The sequence below is a fragment of the Nicotiana tomentosiformis genome, chromosome 2 (genome assembly GCF_000390325.3).
Source record: "Nicotiana tomentosiformis chromosome 2, ASM39032v3, whole genome shotgun sequence".
NCBI lineage: Eukaryota > Viridiplantae > Streptophyta > Magnoliopsida > Solanales > Solanaceae > Nicotiana > Nicotiana tomentosiformis.
In genome coordinates, this window is record NC_090813.1 from 141,305,795 (window position 1) to 141,322,815 (window position 17,021).

At 37.8% G+C, this 17,021-nt stretch overlaps 2 protein-coding genes across 2 annotated transcripts; both read right to left on the reverse strand.

Moving 5' to 3' along the window:
• Window positions 1-336: 336 nt before the first annotated feature.
• On the reverse strand, window positions 337-1,104 carry LOC138905744 (uncharacterized). The gene is made up of 2 exons (XM_070194264.1): window positions 801-1,104; window positions 337-584 (listed from the first exon to the last, which is right to left on the reverse strand). The coding sequence occupies exons 1-2, from the start codon at window positions 1,102-1,104 to the stop codon at window positions 337-339; spliced, it is 552 nt and encodes a 183-aa protein (XP_070050365.1).
• Window positions 1,105-5,269: 4,165 nt separating this feature from the next.
• Window positions 5,270-16,024, reverse strand: LOC104105988 (protein FREE1-like). Its single transcript, XM_009614432.4, has 10 exons — window positions 15,230-16,024; window positions 14,587-14,673; window positions 14,353-14,484; window positions 7,783-7,914; window positions 7,583-7,648; window positions 7,376-7,486; window positions 6,429-6,521; window positions 5,944-5,977; window positions 5,721-5,788; window positions 5,270-5,587 (listed from the first exon to the last, which is right to left on the reverse strand). Exons 1-10 carry the CDS (start codon window positions 15,869-15,871, stop codon window positions 5,510-5,512), a joined length of 1,443 nt encoding a protein of 480 aa, XP_009612727.1. The 5' UTR covers window positions 15,872-16,024; the 3' UTR covers window positions 5,270-5,509.
• Between the last annotated feature and the right edge of the window lie 997 nt (window positions 16,025-17,021).

Consider the following 17,021-nt stretch of genomic DNA (forward strand, 5'->3'; position numbering starts at 1 on the left):
TACCTTCTTGGGGATCAGGACTATATATGATGCATTAAAACTTTTTTCAAAGATTTCGTGGGAGTAAAAATTATGGAAAACCTCCATAATGTCCTGCTTCAATACATCCCAACACTTGATAAAAAACCCATTATATAACCATCAGGTCCAGGAGCCTTGTCCACTGCACACATCTTCAGACACCCCCAACATCTTTTGTTCATCAAAGCTTCTTTGTAAGAACTTCTTTTCTTCTTCAAATATTTTAGGGCAGATTTCATAGTTGCACACAGGTCTCCACTCTTCATTCTTTGTACATAACTCTTTGTAAAAGTCAATGATCTCAGTCTTGATTCTTTATGGCTCTACAATTATTTCTTCCTGGATCACTAACTGATCAATATTATGACTTCTCTTATGTGCATTAGTAATTTTATGGAAGAAACTTGTATTCATGTCCCCCTCCTTAAGCCAAAGAGCTATGGATCTTTTCCTCCATGCAATTTCTTCATTTTTCAGGTGTTCCTCACATTCCTTGAAAAGAGAGGTCTTCTTCACTGATTCCTCTTCTGTTAGAGCTCTAGTTTGCAGAGTAGAGTCCAACACTGCAATTGATTAAGTAGGTTGATCTTTTGCAATCCCATATTCCCATGGCTGCTTCTACTCCATTACTTCAGCTTTCATTTTACAAGCTAAGATAAAATCTGGCCTCCCTGAAAATTCAAAAGATGTCTAACATTCTTTGATTCTATCTATGAAGCCTTTTGTGTTCAACTACCAGTTAGCAAATTTAAAGAATGATTTGGTGTGCTCCCAAGAACCACATTGTAAAGACACAGGAACATGGTCTGAGATTAGTCTTTGGAGGAGGTATTGTTTGACGTTCCTAAAACTGTCATCACATTCTTCAGAGATCAGGATTCTATCAATTATGGAGGAGATTATTTGGTTTTCCCCTTTGAACCAGGTGTAGACACCTCCTTCTAGTGATAGATCAATTATATTCATATCATTTATAAAATCTGAAAATTCCACCATAGATCTAGATCTCCTATTGCAGTTCCTTTTCTCAGAAGGAAATCTAGTAACGTTAAAATCTCCACAAACAGCCCATGGACCCTCCATCAAACCCTTCACAACTCATATCTCCCACCAAACTTTCCTCCTCTCAATATTGCAGTTTGGGGCATACACCCATGTTATGTGACATTCAAAGTTCTGCCAGAGTGCCTCAAATTTGCATGTGAGTGTATAGCTCCAATTTGAACGACATCCGCTTTCCAGATTCTAAAATCCCATAACATCATAATATCCCCTCTAGTACCACTAGACTCCAGACAAGAAAACCTCACCCATCGCCCTCCCCAAATCTGCTTAACAAGCTCTTGTATTTTCCCCTCAAGTTTAGTCTCCTGAAAACAGATAATATCTGTGTTCTAGAGTTGAACTAAACTCTTTACTATCCTTCTTTTAGCCAAATTATTAAATCCTCTCACATTCCATGAAACTAGTTTGAGCTTCATTGATCAACTAGTGTCGGGATTTTTCCCCTAAATCTTTTCCCGTTGCTCTGGAATTTAACATCAAAGGAGACCAAACATTTTAGCTCGTGTGCCCCTTTGAATCTGATTTTATTGATGTCCAGTTCTGGCACCATCCTTCTAGCCTGTCTACAGCAATCTATCTGCAGAAGTAATTCCAAAGCTTCTTCTTCATGTCCCTGAAAATCTACCCCAAATATTTTTGCTCAGTTTGAGCAAATCCTGATGAACCCATAAGGTCATATCCAATTCTTTCTCCAGAAAAGACTCCTGATGTTGAACCAGAATAGGTTCAGCATACACCATTTTCCAATTTTCTCCACTGGAATTGAGGTGTAGTTGATTCGTACACTCAATTTCAGAAATAAGATGAGGTTCCCCAATTACGATTAGTGTCAGAGCATCGTCTGCCTTCATCCCTTGTAACCCTTTCCCTTCTTATTCTCTAGGCTCCTCTAGCATTAACATCTTTGCATGTGGTGAACTCCCCAAGTTTGCAACTACGTCAAAGGACCTCTGTTGGTTTTCCTGTTGGCTTCTTGTTGTGAATGCAAAACAGCTCTCGTCTCTTCTAGAAAAAAGTCAAACCTTATGATCTATGTGGGCTCCAGATATAATTCATTAAAAATGACTTGGGCTGCACAGTCAGGCCCAAGTGTATTTTTAATAGTTGGCCCATTGCTGGGCTAAGTGGATTGGCCCAAAAATAATGTTACTTCTCCCAAATCATCCTCCTACATTGCACGTGCCTTTCCCTTACTTTTGTCAATAAACTCAGTACACCCCACGTGGTCCTTATCCGTCCCATCTACAGTTAAAAGGCTATCCTGTACCCCTTCTACCTCGTAGGTTATTTTTGTCTGGCGGCCCTTCAGAGGCTTCGATCCTATGTCATCTCTGGTAATCTCCCTGGAAATCTTCGGCCCTATTCAAAGCGGGTGTTCCTTTCAGCCCCTATCTGTATGAAGAATTTGACCCCCTCTCTCTCAATGACTACCTCATTTGGTATATTCTGACCATCTCCTGCTACTTGAAGTTTTGCTCACTTGAGATGGTTTTTGAGTTCTATCTCTTCTTCTGTAGCTTTCCACCCACCATAAAGATCTCCTATTTCTTTGAATATCTTATGTGACCACAAATGTAGGGGAACTCCCATGGCTTTGATCCAGGTAGTTTTGACAGATATGGAGTTAGAAAGACAATCGGTGATGGGGTTCCACCATTCGAGATAAAGCTTGAATTTCTTCCACCTCCATTCTCCTTGGAGAATCTGCTCAACCATGTTTCTGTTAGGGAAATGAAACAGAAAACGATTCCCAGTCATCTCATACATGTTCATTCCAAATGCTGTTTTTTACGTTATACAGGCCCATCTTCGAATGTTTGATAGTGTACGTCTCTAAGTTGTTTCCTTCCAAAGTACCCAATGATACATCTTGTCAAAAGTCCGTTATCCTTCATCCCATTTGGCTCCAAGATCGTGATACCTCCTTTATTAGTGCTGACTACTGCTTCATGAAGGTTGTTTGATTGCCATTTACTCTCTTGTACTGCTTTGGCATAAATGTAGATTGCTTCAGAAAGTCTGGGTGGCCTTGTGAAATTAAGTTGGGAGGAGCATTTAATAAACCTTTTTATCTTAAATGCAATGTCTCCCCATCCTGCATTCAAAGCAAGTTCAGGGATTATAATAACCTCACGATTGCCTCTTTTCAGTGACAATATACTTGTATATCTCTTATGGTCATTGTACTTCCTAGTACAAAAATATTCGGTTCGCCTGTCCTTATTCTTCCATCTCCGTACCACATTCTTCTGGTCATTAGAGGCTTCTTTGAGTACATTACAGACTCATTCCATAGTCTTTTTGCTTAACGTGGAGCGTCTCATCATATTGCGACTTCTCTCCACCCAATCGAACCATGTACCATTGTTGGAGGTCCATCTCGTGATATCAAAAGATTTAAAACCAGTGTTAAATAAATTTTGTTTTCCCCATAAGAAATAACTTGTGTTTAAGAGAATATTAAAGAAAAGGTTAGTATATCAGTAATCACAGTGGGTGAAAACAGGGTGTAGGAAGGAAAGATGAATTTTCCGGTACTAAACGATGTCGGAATAGGTTGTTCTGCAGTCCTAGGAAGTAGGAGAGAGAAGAGTCTCGAAGAAAGTGCCTAAGAGCATTTTTTTTAAACCTTAACCCACCACCCAGGCAATTCTTGACATATATAGCAGTAATTGAGTCAAATTTTGTGAAGAAAATAGAAAACCACTGAAATTTCTCGTTGTGTACAACCCAACTAGGAGTTAAACTCTTTAATAGACCCCTCTGGAATTGGAATAGGTCACAATATTTACTATTTCCATGGCATGTCAGTATGCCTAAGGGAAATCATTAGGACCTATAACATATATGTTTGGATCTTATTATCCATTCCTATTTATTTATGTTTTTCTCTTTTTTGGTTCGAGTTCTTGGCTTAGGTATTTTTCTTCCGGCTAGTTAATTGAGGGCTTAGAGTCTTGATCTATCTGAACTTCATGCCATTGAGTATCCATACTACTCATAAGGGAATGCTTAAGGGGAATGCCTAAGGGAAATCATAAGGACCTATAACATATATGTTTGGATCTTATTATCCATTCTTATTTATTTATTTTTTCTCTTTTTTGGTTGGAGTTCTTGGCTGAGGTATTGTTCTTCCAGCTAGTCAATTGAGGGTTTAGAGTCTTGATCTATCTGAACTTCATGCCATTGAGTATCCATGCTACTCATAAAAGCTACCAATATCTATAGCCAATGATCGATCCAAGTGAAGAGAGTTGAAAAGATTACAAGGAAAAATATGAATTGTACAATTAATAATTTAGTTTATGCCCCTCGCGGCAACTATCACCAGATCGGATGATTTAACTGTTAGGATTTTGTCCTGAATTTTTAATTTATTAGGACTCTTTTTCTTGAAAAAAAGACTCCTAAAAGAATAAATCTTATATTATATCCTTTTATTTGGAAGACAAATTTTGCACATCTATAAATTGAAGATCTTTGCTTCTAACAACAACAACCTCCACAATGTAGCATCTATTCTCTCAAAAAAAATTATTTTCTCTTTTTATATTAGTAATGAATCATATGTAAGTCGATTGACCAAATCATAATAAATTATTATGCCTAGTTTAGTATGTTTTTCTTTGTCGTCTGATTTATCGTCTCAAAGGTTTGCATTGTTAGTTTCTGCATACACCATGTTATTTCGATCCCAACAAGTGGTATCAGAGCCAATGGTTCGAAGCGAGATCGAAGACAAATTCAGGCGGATTCAAATTAAGCCACAACTAATTTGACGATAATGAAGATTTATCCAAAAAAGTTTGAACGTGATGCTATGTGTGGAGATAAATTACAATCACAAATATTCAAAACCCTTATTGCTGCATTTTTTTTATAGAAATAAACTCTTTTAAACCCATATTTGGGCTCTTTTTAACCAATGTTAGTCTTAACTGATACTTATTCTTAATGAGTGGGCTCCTTTTAACTCATTCTTGGGCTTCTTTCAACTAATACCAAGATTTTTCAACCTATGCCTATTTTTAATCATGCCAAGCATCGATGATGAAAATTATATGAAGAAAGTGGATCCAGTTTTATCAAGAAAATTCAGGCCAGGGGGAGAATTGTTAGAATTTGTCCGAGTTTTTAATCTATTAGGACTCTCTTTCTTTAAGGAACAGAAAAAGACACCTAAAAAGAATAAATCTTATGCCTTATCCATTTTTTGGAAGAAATTTTGCACTTCTATAAATTGAGTTCTCACAATAACAACCACCTCCACAATGTACATATATCTACATTATGGAAAAAGAGCATAATACCAGTATCACTCAGAAAAGACCGTGATACTCTTTGAGAACTGTGGGTATAAGTTAAAGGACAATCAAAATGGCTTTTAGTACAGAAATATTATCAAAGGAAACTCTGCAGATCAATGAGCATTAACAAGGAATGGATGCTGGCAGACGCTGCACTCAATCGTTTCTGATCCAGAAGCTGCCACTTCAACCTGCAAACTCAAATCCATATAAAATACATCCACAGGTACAGGATATTCTTGGGGTTAATAGTATCAAAAAGGTTTTCAGGAACAGGCACAAACATAAGAACAGGGGAGAAAAGCATGGTCTATGGTACTGAACCTGCAAATGGACCGTGCAAGTTGGACATTCCACTTCTCTCATCCCCCTAGATCCTTGAGAACTAAGTCCTGAAAATGATAGACCCCATCAGCTCCAAGGGAAAAAATTCTCCAACTTGTAGTAACCATAGAAAAATTTGTGTGCCAATTCCAGATGGCAATCAGAAACGTATGTGTATGTTGAAGCGAATTAAATAAGAAACTGTTTCAACCATGGATACTACCTCCTGAGGTCTTGCGCTTCTTGTCCATCTCCTCCTGTTTATGAATTTCAACAATAGAAATTAGTATATGTTGATGAAATAACAAAATTTAAAGTAGGGAGACACTGGCCAAGTATAGAAGGAAAATTTAACATTACAGCAAAGATACTTTATAATCCATTGATAAAAATTATGCCAACCCAAACCAGAAGCTTTATAAAGCACATCACAAATTTAAAATAGAGATTATTACTTTCTGTTTCTTATGTCTTCTCTCTCCAATTCACTTATCCAACAGTTCATCTCAAAATTCTTATCCATAGTTTTTTTGAGATAGGAATTGTTTATCCACACTTCAAATCTTAAAAGTAATATAACTTTCATAATTGTGGACATAAGCTAATCAGTATTAATTTTCAAGATACACTTCCAATAGCCTATATAAACAAAACAATTTTACACAGTAATGATGAATAATTTAAAGAATCTCGTAAGTCAGTAGTCACCTTGAGTTTTCTTGTAAGGTCCTCATGACTTCGTAATGGAGCAACTTTCGCCATTGCTTCCTTTGAATTGCTGAGTCTCTGAGTTACCTCTGCCTGCAAAATGAGGAAAGTTCATTTTTTGTTACATCTTGTGAAAGTACTGCTTCAAGACTATTCTGATATATAAGATCACAAAAGTATGCTTACGGAAGATCAACATGTTGAACAGAATAACAGATAAAAGAACATAAAACATTGGAAGGCACTGTCATGAAAGACTGGAAAAGCTCTCGAATACAGTAACCATCACTCCATCAGATATTAAGATCCAGAACATCATTATATTGTTAAAAGGTTTAACCCCTCTTTCGGGAATTGTCTTATTCTTTAGCCAGATGATAGAAGATACAATAATGAAAAAGCAAATAACTAATACTCCTAGGGTAACATGTGATCGTATGTCACCAATGAAAGTTCCCAGGTGGTAGTATCTTTAATAAGCAAGAGCAGCTTTCTGTTCAGAATAATTACAAACTAAGTTCTCTGACGTTTCTAAATAGATGGAACACTTGCAGTGCTTTTATCTTGCTCCATTTCTTTAATGAGCTGAACTATGTAGTTGAAGCATTAGATCTCCAATATCTTTCTTTATCCCCCAAAACATGAGACAATGAGCTCCATTGAATTCCTTGATTTCCTTATGTCCCCTTTTCCCAAAAGCATTGTCACCTACACCTAGTCCACAAGTTTTCGCGGTTCCTCTTCATTCAATTTGTTCTCCTATCACATCACACTATCAGATCCAGTTCGTGGCTAATTTGTACAACTAATTGTACATGTTCCCCGACACTAAGCTTTGCACATGTGTTGCTTCAGACCATCTCAGATTGACAATTAAAGTCACATTTAACATCTTAATAAAAGAAAACAATAAACCTGTAATTAACCCTTATTTTACATGGGCATACCATGCATCGGTCACAAACTCGAACTGGCAGTGCATCTTCATCGGCAGTGAGAGCAACTCTACCTTGCGTGCACTTGTCACAGAAAATATCCCCACAATTCCTGCAGTGGTGCTGGCACAGATTTAAAGAAGACATACAAGATTTAAAAAGTTAAAACAGGCAATACAAAAATATGACATTTACACCACTGTTCAAAATAATGTGCACCTTTCTATTGAAAGCACTAAAATCTGTCCCGCAACCAGTGCACTTGCGAACTGCTTCATCAGGAACCTGTACAGAATATTAGGCAAAAGAGAGCCAAGAATTTGTTAAGAGTTACTTTCAGTAGTTGATTCAACAGAAATAGATGGAAACCACGAACACTAAATTAATGCAACAAATGATCATAAATCATTAAATCTAACCCAGAAATCTTTCTCTTCATTGAGTGGCCTCATCAACTTCATCAAATCAACAAAGCTTTTCTTTTTCTCAGCAGCTTGCTCAGATCCCTTGATTGAATCTGAAGGTTTATTACTCTCGCCGATCTCCTTAATCTGAATTCCATAATAAAAGCATGTGTACATGATTATGACTAGTCGAGTATCTAGAGGAGCATTGTACCTAGATATCTTGTTGAAAGCAAAGAAATAGATGATGAAATCCAATTTCAATTGTATAGTATTGTTTTAAGTGAAAAATATCTGGAGAAGAGCAGGAACACCAACTAAACTTGATATGGAGGAAATAGGGAGTGGCAGCCATAGACAGTCAAAAAATAGGCGAATAAGAGCCATTGGCGGTGGATAATTAAGCATTCTTAGAAGCACCAACCAAATGCAACTTGAAGTCTTCAATCTACTGCTGTGTGAATACAGGATAAAACCTAAAAATCATAACCTCCATATTAATCTATTCGACATGCAGGATCAATCCAAGTATAACATGAAAAGTACAATTTCTATACCCCAGTGTTTTGGATAGCGTGCGGCGACAAATAGCGACGAGGGCCCGCTTCACTGAGGCGAGAGGCGCGCAGCGAAGCGCTCGCCTTTTTGATGTGAAGCGACAATTTATACAAAAACATAAAATATTATATACATATAACTAAAAACTCAATAACAATAATATATTAAATAACTAAAAACTCAATAACAATAATATGTTTATAAATATATCAATTCAAAAATTAAAAACTCAATAGATTCTATATGCTATTAATTCTACTCTATAAGACTATTAAGTCTATAATTGAAAAAACAGAGCAAACAAAACAGAGCCTAAAAAGAAAGAGCTACTGCCTCTGCTCTGCCTCTGCTGCTGGTCGAAAAACATAGCCAAAAAAAAAAAATAAGAGAAGAAGAAAGAGGAAGGGAAGAGCCTCTGTTATTTTGCTCGAAAAACAGAGCACAAAAGCAGACTCTCTGTTTTTGTTGTTCTCGACAAAAAACAGAGCAAAACAAATAGAAAGAAGAAGAAAGAAAGAAGAAAGAAGAAAGAAGAAGAAGAAGAAAGAAAGGAAACTCAGAGAAGCATACCTGGTTTTTCAGATGGCAGAAACTTGATGAAGAAGACTATGGCACAATAATCGCGAGCCCTAATCGCGACCTTTTTTCAGAAACTTGGCTGCTCTGTTGTTCGAAGTTGAAGAAGAAAGAAACTTCTGAGAGTCAAGCCCTAATCACGACCTTTTTTCTTAAGTCTTTGCCCTTTTTCTTTTTTCTTTTTAAAAAAGCGACGCTTCAGTCGCCTCTCGCCACACTGTCGCCTCTCGCTACACAAGCAGAGGCGATCGCTTTATGTAAATCGCAACGCAACAGATGAAAGAAGCGACACAGTCTCGCATCGCTACGCTACTCGCTATTAGCGACGTAGCGCTCGCTATTTACAACACTGCTATACCCTTAAAGAAACCAAAAAAAAAAGATGGTGATGGCGCTTTTTTTGGGGGGCAACCCTCCACCTATCCGCGCCCTCTGCTCAGTCACTGGCATCACTACCGGCCCTCTACTGTTACCATCACCCATTAAGATATGCGTACGTTTTCCAATTAGCTCCCAGTCATAGACAAGAGGGGGTTGCTCAAGTGGTAAATACCCTCCACATCCAACCCTAAGGCTGTGAGTTCGAGTGGGGAACTCCTGGGGAGGGGTAAAAAAAACTCCCACAGTCACACATCCAAAAAATTCCTATCACACAATAACAGCAAGAAAAGTAATATCTAATTCAAGTTAAAATGAAAATAAAGTAAACGATCAAAGGTGTTTCAAAGATATGAGGGATGAGCCAGGTGGCCACTTTTCCGATCCTTGTCCACCACTCGCTAGTAGGAGGGAAACAGAAAATTGTGGATTAGTAAAATTTGTTATCCCTACTAGACCAAATTATCATGTCCATGGAAGTTATGGAAACCACTTAAGACAACCACAACCTCCTTTTTACTGATGGAACCCAAATCTCTTGTGCTTTTCCAATGCCATGTTATTGGCCAAACCTAAAGCCTAGAAATTTTCTCATATGATGATAGGAAAATCGAATACTTTCAATGCCTCAGTATCAAATTTAGATTCTAAGGCTTTAATTGTTGCAATAAAGTAATTTTAAAGATCCCGGTTACATTTACCTTTTTTTTATTTCCAGCGGCCCCATTAATCGGTCCCGACTACATATCTCCTAACGTGGTTGTGCTAACTCATGTTGGACTCATTTAGCCAGTCTTTTGTCTTGAATAAATTGTCTTGCGCTCTTCACCTCTAAATCTACTGCTGTGTGAATACAGTCAAAAAATAGGCGAATAAGAGCCATTGGCAGTGGATAATTAAGCATTCTTAGAAGCACCAACCAAATGCAACTTGAAGTCTTCAATCTAGTGCTATGTGAATACAGGATAAAACCTAAAAATCATAACGTCCATATTAATCTATTCGACATGCAGGATCAATCCAAGTATAACATGAAAAGTACAATTTCTATACCCTTAAAGAAACCAAAGAAAAAGATAGTGATGGCGCTTTTTTTGGGGGGGGGGGGGGGGAGGGAACCCTCCACCTATCCGCGCCCTCTCCTCAGTCACTGGCATCACTACCGGCCCTCTACTGTTACCATCACCCATTAAGATATGCGCACGTTTTCCAATTAGCTCCCAGTCATAGACAAGAGGGGGTTGCTCAAGTGGTAAATGCCCTCCACATCCAACCCTAAGGCTGTGAGTTCGAGTGGGGAACTCCTGGGGAGGGGTTTAAAAAAACTCCCACAGTCACACATCCAAAAAATTCCTATCACACAATAACAGCAAGAAAAGTAATATCTAATTCAAGTTAAAATGAAAATGAAGTAAACGATCAAAGTTGTTTCAAAGATATGAGGGATGAGCCAGGTGGCCACTTTTCCGATCCTTGTCCACCACTCGCTAGTAGGAGGGAAACAGAAAATTGTGGATTAGTAAAATTTGTTATCCCTACTAGACCAAATTATCATGTCCATGGAAGTTATGGAAACCACTTAAGACAACCACAACCTCCTTTTTACTGATGGAACCAAATCTCTTGTGCTTTTCCAATGCCATGTTATTGGCCAAACCTAAAGCCTAGAAATTTTCTCATATGATGATAGGAAAATCGAATACTTTCAATGCCTCAGTATCAAATTTAGATTCTAAGGCTTTAATTGTTGCAATAAAGTAATTTTAAAGATCCCGGTTACATTTACCTTTTTTTATTTCCAGCGGCCCCATTAATCGGTCCCGACTACATATCTCCTAACATGGTTGTGCTAACTCATGTTGGACTCATTTAGCCAGTCTTTTGTCTTGAATAAATTGTCTTGTGCTCTTCACCTCTAAATCTACTGCTGTGTGAATACAGTCAAAAAATAGGCGAATAAGAGCCATTGGCAGTGGATAATTAAGCATTCTTAGAAGCACCAACCAAATGCAACTTGAAGTCTTCAATCTACTGCTGTGTGAATACAGGATAAAACCTAAAAATCATAACCTCCATATTAATCTATTCGACATGCAGGATCAATCCAAGTATAACATGAAAAGTACAATTTCTATACCCTTAAAGAAACCAAAGAAAAAGATGGTGATGGCGCTTTTTTTGGGGGGCAACCCTCCACCTATCCGCGCCCTCTGCTCAGTCACTGGCATCACTACCGGCCCTCTACTGTTACCATCACCCATTAAGATATGCGTACGTTTTCCAATTAGCTCCCAGTCATAGACAAGAGGGGGTTGCTCAAGTGGTAAATGCCCTCCACATCCAACCCTAAGGCTGTGAGTTCGAGTGGGGAACTCCTGGGGAGGGGTTTAAAAAAACTCCCACAGTCACACATCCAAAAAATTCCTATCACACAATAACAGCAAGAAAAGTAATATCTAATTCAAGTTAAAATGAAAATGAAGTAAACGATCAAAGGTGTTTCAAAGATATGAGGGATGAGCCAGGTGGCCACTTTTCCGATCCTTGTCCACCACTCGCTAGTAGGAGGGAAACAGAAAATTGTGGATTAGTAAAATTTGTTATCCCTACTAGACCAAATTATCATGTCCATGGAAGTTATGGAAACCACTTAAGACAACCACAACCTCCTTTTTACTGATGGAACCAAATCTCTTGTGCTTTTCTAATGCCATGTTATTGGCCAAACCTAAAGCCTAGAAATTTTCTCATATGATGATAGGAAAATCGAATACTTTCAATGCCTCAGTATCAAATTTAGATTCTAAGGCTTTAATTGTTGCAATAAAGTAATTTTAAAGATCCCAGTTACATTTACCTTTTTTTATTTCCAGCGGCCCCAATGATCGGTCCCGACTACATATCTCCTAACGTGGTTGTGCTAACTCATGTTGGACTCATTTAGCCAGTCTTTTGTCTTGAATAAATTGTCTTGCGCTCTTCACCTCTAAATCTACTGCTGTGTGAATACAGTCAAAAAATAGGCGAATAAGAGCCATTGCCAGTGGATAATTAAGCATTCTTAGAAGCACCAACCAAATGCAACTTGAAGTCTTCAATCTACTGCTGTGTGAATACAGGATAAAACCTAAAAATCATAACCTCCATATTAATCTATTCGACATGCAGGATCAATCCAAGTATAACATGAAAAGTACAATTTCTATACCCTTAAAGAAACCAAAGAAAAAGATGGTGATTGCGCTTTTTTGGGGGGGCAACCTTCCACCTATCCGCGCCCTCTGCTCAGTCACTGGCATCACTACCGGCCCTCTACTGTTACCATCACCCATTAAGATATGCGTACGTTTTCCAATTAGCTCCCAGTCATAGACAAGAGGGGGTTGCTCAAGTGGTAAATACCCTCCACATCCAACCCTAAGGCTGTGAGTTCGAGTGGGGAACTCCTGGGGAGGGGTAAAAAAAAACTCCCACAGTCACACATCCAAAAAATTCCTATTACACAATAACAGCAAGAAAAGTAATATCTAATTCAAGTTAAAATGAAAATGAAGTAAACGATCAAAGGTGTTTCAAAGATATGAGGGATGAGCCAGGTGGCCACTTTTCCGATCCTTGTCCACCACTCGCTAGTAGGAGGGAAACAGAAAATTGTGGATTAGTAAAATTTGTCATCCCTACTAGACCAAATTATCATGTCCATGGAAGTTATGGAAACCACTTAAGACAACCACAACCTCCTTTTTACTGCTGGAACCAAATCTCTTGTGCTTTTCTAATGCCATGTTATTGGCCAAACCTAAAGCCTAGAAATTTTCTCATATGATGATAGGAAAATCGAATACTCTCAATGCCTCAGTATCAAATTTAGATTCTAAGGCTTTAATTGTTGCAATAAAGTAATTTTAAAGATCCCGGTTACATTTACCTTTTTTTATTTCCAGCGGCCCCATTAATCAGTCCCGACTACATATCTCCTAACATGGTTGTGCTAACTCATGTTGGACTCATTTAGCCAGTCTTTTGTCTTGAATAAATTGTCTTGCGCTCTTCACCTCTAAAAATGATGTCATTTCATTGATGACCATACAGCAATCCGACTATCCATTAGTTGCTTTGTGATCTCATATCCTCCGTTCCCTTTTCTTTTCTATGTGTATCCAAGCATAATTCTTCTCCAAATTTGAAACTACTGCATTTTCTCTTATTTCCTCTTTCTACAGTGAACCATTCAAGCTCCTACTTGGCAAGCCTAAACTTGATATTGAATTCTCAACGCAGGGACAAGTCAATCCCGAACCAATCAAATAGACCATTCCCCATGTTGCTCTCCAATTAAATTAGCTATCCTCTTGAGTATCTTCATGTCGTAAGCTGCCAAATACTAACAAGCAAAAAACTCAACCATCAATTCTCCTTTCAACCCCCATAATTCCCTCCTTCCTAGTCCTATCATATTCTTAGCTATTTTAACACTCTCCTGTACCCTTCCTCACTTCACCTCAACATGGCACTACCTTCCTATATGTCTCACAAACCAATTAGGGCCGCCTCTATCCTCCAGAATTGTTTATCCCAAAATGAATAGCTAAAACCCATTTACGTCTCTTGGATTCAAAGAGCTCACGCCACTGATCTGGACTAAGACTTCCTGTAGCAGAAATGGCTGATAACCCCTAATACTATAAATCTTCCATGATGGTAAAAAGAAACTAAAGGAAGTTTGTAAATTGCTCACTTATTAGATAAAGCACTTGTGGTCTTTCTCCGGAGTCATAGAGTGTGGAAAAATGCCAATGCCTATGAATTTCAGTTTTAGTTCAGCATGAACTACACGCCCTGAGAGCAATATATAAATTCTAACACTAGTACGAAAACAGTTCAGATATCCCTTAGTCAGATTATGTTTACGTCAAAACAAAAAAAGGATGTTAAGCCAGATAAAGAAGACTACAACTTGTGTAACTCGACACATTCCACCAGCTCCAGGGCTTAAAATTATTGCAGCTATCTCAACGAAGAATTTATCAACACGAACATATCAAAATTTGAAGAGTAAATAGATCTCTTAACCTGAATACTTGCTGCTGTAACAGTGTCCAGGATATTGTTCACTGTATAGCTATTTGATTTCAGCCTGATACGTCTAGGTTCCACATCAACAGAGCTTTTGGCCCAAAACGCAAATATATATGAATCCAATATCTGACAGAGAAAGGATAATAAATGAACTTATTCCACAGGCATCTTGTATGCAAATGAAATAACATATTACCAGAACTAATACAATCAAATCGACAAACTTACCTCCCATCTTGTCACATTCTCCAGTAAATATATTCTCAGAGTTCGGGTCATAGCAGGATCAAGTATGCGAATCCCATCTAGACCAATCTGAATTTGAATTTCAACGCAAAACTTAGAAAACACAATTGGCGAAATGGTAAATAAATAAATTAACAGTGATAAGCAGGCCTAGCATAGCCAGTCCCAAGAAATAGGGGAGCAGTAAGCATTAAGTCAGCCAGAGGCAGATCTACAATGTAATCTATGGGTTCATGGCAACCCAGTAGCTTTTGCCAAGCCCACCGTATGTATTAAGAACTCCACTAAATATCTAAAAATAGTTGACTATGAACTTATTTATTATTATATAAATCTGAAGTCGTTGAAGGAACATATAAACATCAAATCTTGGATCCACCTCTATAGTCGGCATAAAATTAGTTAATTCTTTTTATCAACATATCTTTGTTCTGCTAAATTATAATGAGTTCCTAAATACTAGATACAAGAGGATCCATATAGCCGACTCTAACTAGTTTGTAATTGAGGCCTAGTAGATAAATCGATTGATTAAAGCATGCCAAATTAATAGTTCAAAATGCAACTATTTTCCCTTTTGAAGCTCATGAAATATCTGCAAAGACTAATAACGCTACATTCTAACCTGACATAGCACATCCATGTCGCTCTGACCTACGCCTTCAGATAAAAGCTTGACGCGGAACTTCAACACACCAGCTGTAACATCATGTTGCTCCTCCATCTTCGGAGTTGCTTTCACAACTTCACGACTACTCGGGCGTCCTTGATTCTCCCTCCCATTTTGAATATTGATAGGCCTACCATAATCATCAAACATCACCCCCATATTCAACTCAGACCGACTTTCACTGTAAGATTCCTCTTTCCTACCACTATTATATTTACAAACACCAGAACCATAAAAACCTTGTTCTCCATACGAGCCATTATTTTCGATTGAATGAGGAGCGGACGAATATGATGAACTGTAATTAGGTGGATTGGGTGTACTATAATCATAACTGAGAGACGCTTGATTTTGATTATAAGGGTAATAATTGTAAGGTTGGTGTTGAGTGTTAGGGTTTGCAGTTGGGAAATGATCGGCGGAGCTGTGAGAATATGGCGGGTAGGCGGAGGAGTAGTCGGACGGCACCGGGGGAGCTGACGCGTACTGGTCGGGAACGGCGGCGGGATTGTGCGGATGATCGGAGCTAGGATTTGGGTTCTGAATGTGAGGTTGGTAATATTGGAAATAGGAAGAGTTAACGTAGTTGTTATGCATGTTTGGAGAAATGAGAAGAGAAGGATTTTGATGGAGATTAATTTAGGGTGTAAGGAAATGGTGAAAAGAGATGTATGAGGAGATGGTGAATTGGGGGAGAAGAAATGTGGAATGAAAGGGAAGTTATAGTTAGTTGACATGGCGACAGAGAAAGGAAGGAAGTGAGAAGGAAGGGATTTGGAACGGTATAGCGTGTACGCGCCACGGAGTTGATTGACACGAATAGAGGTCCCCAAAATTTGTGATATTTAAGAAATGACCCCGGGCCCGCAAACACCGATTGCTAAGTATAGGTTAAGTTGTTCATCAAAGTATATCACGTTAGCATGATTTTGTTCTTCAAGGATTCCTCTACCAGATTATTAGAGTTATGTTATATTTGGACTACCTATATGTAGTTAATCTATCTGATTGTCATAATTTTTCTCTTATTGTTGTAACAAAGTATTTTTCGAATTTGCAATTTCAATTTTGATCAAATCATACCAAATCTGCTCCAAATGATCTCGAATTTAAAATAAAGCTTCCAAATACCATCACAAACACTCCACAATTACCAATTTAGTCAAATAACACCAAATCAAAATAACCCAAGGTCTTCTTCAAAAATTTTTAAGGTCCAATAATGAAATTTTGAGCTTTTTACAAGAAATTGCTAAATTGATATTTGAACAAAAAACTTAAGCATAAATTATTAACATTCAAATGATTTTAACAATACTGGATCATTAAATTTCTACTTTCCACCACCAAACCAGAATTTTAAGCTTTAAATATTAAAGAATTATGATTTTCAAGTCAAAAACGGGAATAAGACCGTAAAAACGGACACATTTCGCTAAGACCGAGCGTGGGGACATGCCATGCAATTTCTGCTTTATACCATCATCTAAAGTCAGAATTGAACTTGTGTGGATTCAACCTTATGAACAAACTTTATACCACAACCTTATGAACAAACTTTATACCACAGTCTAAAGTTCTCATAAATTATTCTATACGCAGTTCAATTTCTTACAACAACAACAATATTAGTGTAATCATATAAGTGAAATTTGGGGAAGGTAACGTTTACGCAGACCTTACGCCTAATTTATGAAGATAGAGATGTTATTTTCGATAGACCTCAGGCTCAAGTAATAGTGAAAAT

Excerpts from the sequence above, each read along its gene's own strand:
- LOC138905744 (XM_070194264.1), bottom strand. The coding sequence starts at position 1,104 with ATGGAGGGTCCATGGGCTGTTTGTGGAGATTTTAACGTTACTAGATTT. Across the intron at positions 585-800 it reads TCCTGTGTCTTTACAATGTG|TGTTGGACTCTACTCTGCAA; the intron begins GTTCTTGGGAGC and ends AATCAATTGCAG.
- LOC104105988 (XM_009614432.4), bottom strand. The coding sequence starts at position 15,871 with ATGCATAACAACTACGTTAACTCTTCCTATTTCCAATATTACCAACCT. Across the intron at positions 14,485-14,586 it reads AGAATGTGACAAGATGGGAG|ATATTGGATTCATATATATT; the intron begins GTAAGTTTGTCG and ends TTTCTCTGTCAG. Across the intron at positions 7,915-14,352 it reads TTACAGCAGCAAGTATTCAG|ATTAAGGAGATCGGCGAGAG; the intron begins GTTAAGAGATCT and ends TATGGAATTCAG.